The sequence below is a fragment of the Pyxicephalus adspersus genome, chromosome 3 (assembly GCF_032062135.1).
Source record: "Pyxicephalus adspersus chromosome 3, UCB_Pads_2.0, whole genome shotgun sequence".
NCBI classification, from domain to species: Eukaryota; Metazoa; Chordata; class Amphibia; order Anura; family Pyxicephalidae; genus Pyxicephalus; species Pyxicephalus adspersus.
In genome coordinates, this window is record NC_092860.1 from 407,442 (window position 1) to 412,051 (window position 4,610).

Genomic DNA, 4,610 nt, shown 5'->3' on the forward strand with positions numbered 1-4,610 from the left:
GCCCCGCTCATTGGGGGGTCACGGGGGGAGACGCCCCGCTCATTGGGGGGTCACGGGGGGAGACGCCCCGCTCATTGGGGGGTCACGGGGGGAGACGCCCCGCTCAATAGGGGACATGGGTGACACACTGATTATGGAGGGACACGGACTCACTTTCATTACTCTTCCCTTTCCAGTTCTCTTCAGACATCTGACTGTGCGCTCTCTCTGATGGATTCCTCTCCATACTGCTCATTGACTGACGATCCATCTCCAGATCCTGCCAGGAAAAAAAGAATGTTGAGCCAATGTTACCTCCTCATGCCATGACCGCCCCCTGCTGGAATACTGGAGGGGGCATATTAGATAACAATATCAAACCTTTGTGTGTGTGAGACTCCAGACGACCTATATATGTGCAGTCGGTATGTAACCGTATACGTATATGTAGTACTGTTGTGTGCCGGGATTGGCCGGTTGTAGCCCATAAAGGATATATATGTACACCTCGCTTCATTATAGAGCCAGAGTGCCACCTAAATGAAGGCAGAGCTCCACTAATGTTACATAGGGGATACAATGAGGCTGAATGGGTTATGGAGCCGCAGACACAATATGGGGTCACTTCCATACTCACATATCGTCTGTCTGAAGAATCTTCTTCTATCCTGGACGGTCGCCACGTCAGGAGCCTGGAGCAATGAAAGAAAAATTTACAATTCACTAAACAATTCAGAAAAGTCTCCTCCTGGAATACAGAGAACTGTGATTGGCTGGAAGATATAAAGATCAGGAACTAGACATAAGGAGCACGGAGGGGTGTCACCAACAATGGCCGCCAGCCCTGACCCTCCCAGCATGGCTGATACTCACACACTGGGGATGGTGGTCCTGAAGATGTCCAGCATACAGTTACAGGTTTGGTCCCACACCTCAGGACTGAACTTCTTTCCATTCAGGATCACCAGGTTCTCCAGACAGTTGGTACCGGACCGAGCAAGCTGCTCGTTGTCTGGAATACAGCACAATATTACATCATTAGATTGCATTTCAGGATTTCTTTATTTTTGTTTTCCAGATTTTACCAAACACTTGTCAGATGCTTAAAGGACCTGGATAGGGAGTCAGGTACAGGCGTGGGCTCGGTCACTGATCTGTGATTGGGGGGTCACAGCACTATGAGAGCGAGGAATTCAGCGCTCTGTCTGAAAGTCACAAGAGATCTTTTCTGATTGGCTAATCCAGGTTTTGGGGTCTGAGATTGAGCTGATTGAGGGAAAGGGTGGACTGCGCATATGGACAAACGATTGGGGTTGTCGGCATTTTAGGCACAAGCAGGGCTATCATTCGGGTGATAGGGAAAAGCTGGGGCTGCTGGTTGGGTGGTGGGCTCCGGGTGGGCCGCTGGTTAGAGGTGAGGGGTGCAGGCTGAGCACAGGACATTACTGACAATTCCCAGGCACAATGATGACCCCTTCAGCCATATCTCTATGTACAGACACAACTTCTCTCCTTAAGGTGCAAGCTCACCTTGTTTCACACACCAATGTAACTGAGTAAAGATGTCAGAAAGGAGAATTCCACTGAGATCTTCATAGAACTGAGTGAAGACATCACAGATGGCATACAGAGCGTGGTTACAGGTCGTCATCATCCATTCAGACTTCTGCAAACAGAAAAACACAAATTTAAAACCAAATTCACTGAGAGGTAAATCAGCATATCAGAGTTCTGGGCTCAGCACATAAATGAAACCTTTATAAACAATGAGACGGACGGAAACTGATCTGCTTCAATCCCCACATCTGAATCACTCGAATAATACAAAGATGACAGAGGAAGGCAGGAAGTGTTAAAGCTTATTGGAGACAGACAGGAGAGGAAGGCAGGAAGCGGGGAAACTTATTGGAGACGGACAGGAGAGGAAGGCAGGAAGTGGGGAAACTTATTGGAGACGGACAGAAGAGGAAGGCAGGAAGTGGGGAAACATATTGGGGACAGACAGGGGGGGAAGGCAGGAAGTGGGGAAGCTTATTGGATACGGACAGAAGAGGAAGGCAGGAAGCGGGGAAACTTATTGGAAACGGACAGGAAAGGAAGGCAGGAAGTGGGGAAACTTATTGGGGACAGACAGGGGGGGAAGGCAGGAAGTGGGGAAGCTTATTGGATATGGACATGAGCTCACCTCTGTCTGCTGTTCTGGGAGCTTCATATTGTCAAATATTCTGAAGACGATTCGGAAGAGGTCGTGCCACCAATGATTCTCAAATGTATGACCGTAACTCTTCATAATCTCGAACATCACGGTCAGACCTCTGGGGGGGTTGATAATACATAATCAGACATGCAGCACACGTGGAAAGTTCAGGACCACGCACAATTATTACAGCACGTAGTGATCTTTACCTGGTCCGAACATCAAGTTTGCAGCGGTTGATGATACAAGAAAGCTCAAACAGAATGGGAAACCAGCCACGGACCCAGACTCTGTCCCCGGGTGCCACATTCATGTCATCACTGGTATATTCCCTCAGGGCCTGGATCAGACATGTGGTCAATATAGGTTGCATATATATATATTAGTAGAGTATATAGTAGTCCCCGCCAGGCTTCCACTTACCTGCGGCTTCTCAGCCACATACTTGGCGCAGTGGCGGATGAGGCGGATGGCCTCCATGCTGGTGTCTGGGAAGGCGGCGTTACAGGCAAACTCTGACAGACACTTTATGGCGTCCTGGAAAGAGTCGATGGCAGCCGGGAAGTGATTCTGGAACACACTGACTACAAGGAGAACACACGGCTATTACACGTCTTATAAAATGTTATTTATATGTATGACACACGGGATACAGACAGCCATAGAACATAGGACTGGAGCTGGGACCAGGATTATTATTAATGAATATGGGAGGGGGGGGTTGTATTCAGAATATTTCTGAAAATAATGTAACCAGGAAGACACCTTATGGCTGCCATGTTGGCATTGTATTTCAATGGTCCCTGATATTGAAAGAATCCCTGGAAGTGACATCTGTTTAGGAAAGTGGGGCGGAGGGGGGATTAGGGATATCAACGTGCACTATTTCATGTGTGTGTGTGTGTGTGTGTGTGTGTGTGTGGGGGGGGTTATATTTCCCTCCCCCAGGAATGACCCGGTCACATCAGTTCCCCCACTTACTAACAATATGGCCTACAGTCTGGAATGTCAGCTCCACAATGTTCCCATTGGTGTCAGAGGCGGCCTGATAAAATACAGCGAAGGTGTTCTTCCAGCCGGAGCGGATATTTGCCGCCTGCATGTTGACAATCTGTGCGATGCAGCGGATGACCATGTCCCGGATGGTTGGAGACCTGGAGGTCAGACAGACGTTAGGTGGACAGAACACAGACAAGAGAAATCCCAATCCCTTCCCACTCACCTGTTCTTCTTCATTATGTGCTCAAACGGCCTCAAGAAATCTTTCTGGAAGCGGAAATTGGCCAACTCGTCCTTTTCCAGAAACTTCATTGACAGCTGACGCAGGGAGTCGATAGCAAAGATGGCGACGTCTTCATTGGGATTACAGCCGACCTATGGAGAATGCAGAGAGATGGTGAGGAGACCTAGGCCAGGGCAAAGCTCACACGTTACATTTATATACACGGAACATAACATCCGTGGTCAGTGCGCTCATCTCCCTGCGTATACTTCACATTATTAAAACATTTTCTTTTGGAACATTTCCCCTATTTCTGGTTATAATGCAGCACTGACTTCTGGGTAATACACCCAGTGTGCTTTATTCGTTATGACATCACAGAGACACAAGAGGGCGCTGGTTAGGATGGAAGGCAATGGAGGGCTCACAATGGGGTAGGAAGAGGTGGCAGTGCTACAGGGCAGCTGCAGACATGGCAGTGACAGCACAGGGAGAGAAAATATAGAAGGAAACCCTTATAATTAGATCACAAAAAACTATTAGCGATATATAAATATCCTGTAAGCACAGAAAAATTCCCTGGGATATGCCAGAAATAATATTTAATTTCCTATACTGGAGAGTTCTTTACACCTGGACTACAAACACACCTCCCTTACCTTATGGAGATAAGAGGTGGGAGTTCTGTAGTACGGGGAGGGCTGACAACACAGCTCAGTATAGAATAGAAGCATTCAGTATAGAAGCAGCACTGTGTTATCAGAAGCTCATTGGATCCTTCTGTACCAACGGAGTCTTCCTTGTGACAAGTCAAAGGGAGATGTATTGCAGATGCTCTAAATAGATGGACACTTACCTTATTGAAATGGTCACCAATTACTTGCCAGATCCGGGACCACTGCAGCCGGATCCGGTCCATGTTGTAATAAGAGATCTCCACAATCTTCTGCAAGCTGAACATGCGAGGATGATGGACGGAGGCCAACTCATCCATGGAGACCGCACACAGCCAGCGCACAAAATCCACTGTACAACAAGAGAGGGCAAATTACTACAAGGGAGACCCCTCAGTGCAATGTCTAGACCACTGCTGTTTAATACTGAGTGATTACAATGCAGGCTCTAGAGGTATGAGGCACAGAGCACCGCAGAGCCCCCACCCTGGCACAGAGCACCGCAGACCCCCCCCACGGCACAGAGCACCGCAGACCC

At 48.3% G+C, this 4,610-nt stretch overlaps 1 protein-coding gene across 2 annotated transcripts in view; it reads right to left on the minus strand.

The window, feature by feature from the left end:
- The window catches only part of ARFGEF2 (ARF guanine nucleotide exchange factor 2), a gene marked incomplete at its 5' end in the record, with an annotated part of 31,178 nt that overhangs the window by 3,549 nt on the left and 23,019 nt on the right, over nt 1-4,610 (minus strand). For both annotated transcript variants that reach the window (XM_072403258.1, XM_072403257.1), the window contains 10 exon segments: nt 154-259; nt 617-671; nt 853-991; nt 1,510-1,645; nt 2,165-2,294; nt 2,386-2,516; nt 2,600-2,760; nt 3,158-3,330; nt 3,399-3,550; nt 4,255-4,424. In XM_072403258.1, coding sequence (XP_072259359.1) covers nt 154-259; nt 617-671; nt 853-991; nt 1,510-1,645; nt 2,165-2,294; nt 2,386-2,516; nt 2,600-2,760; nt 3,158-3,330; nt 3,399-3,550; nt 4,255-4,424 — 1,353 coding nt within the window.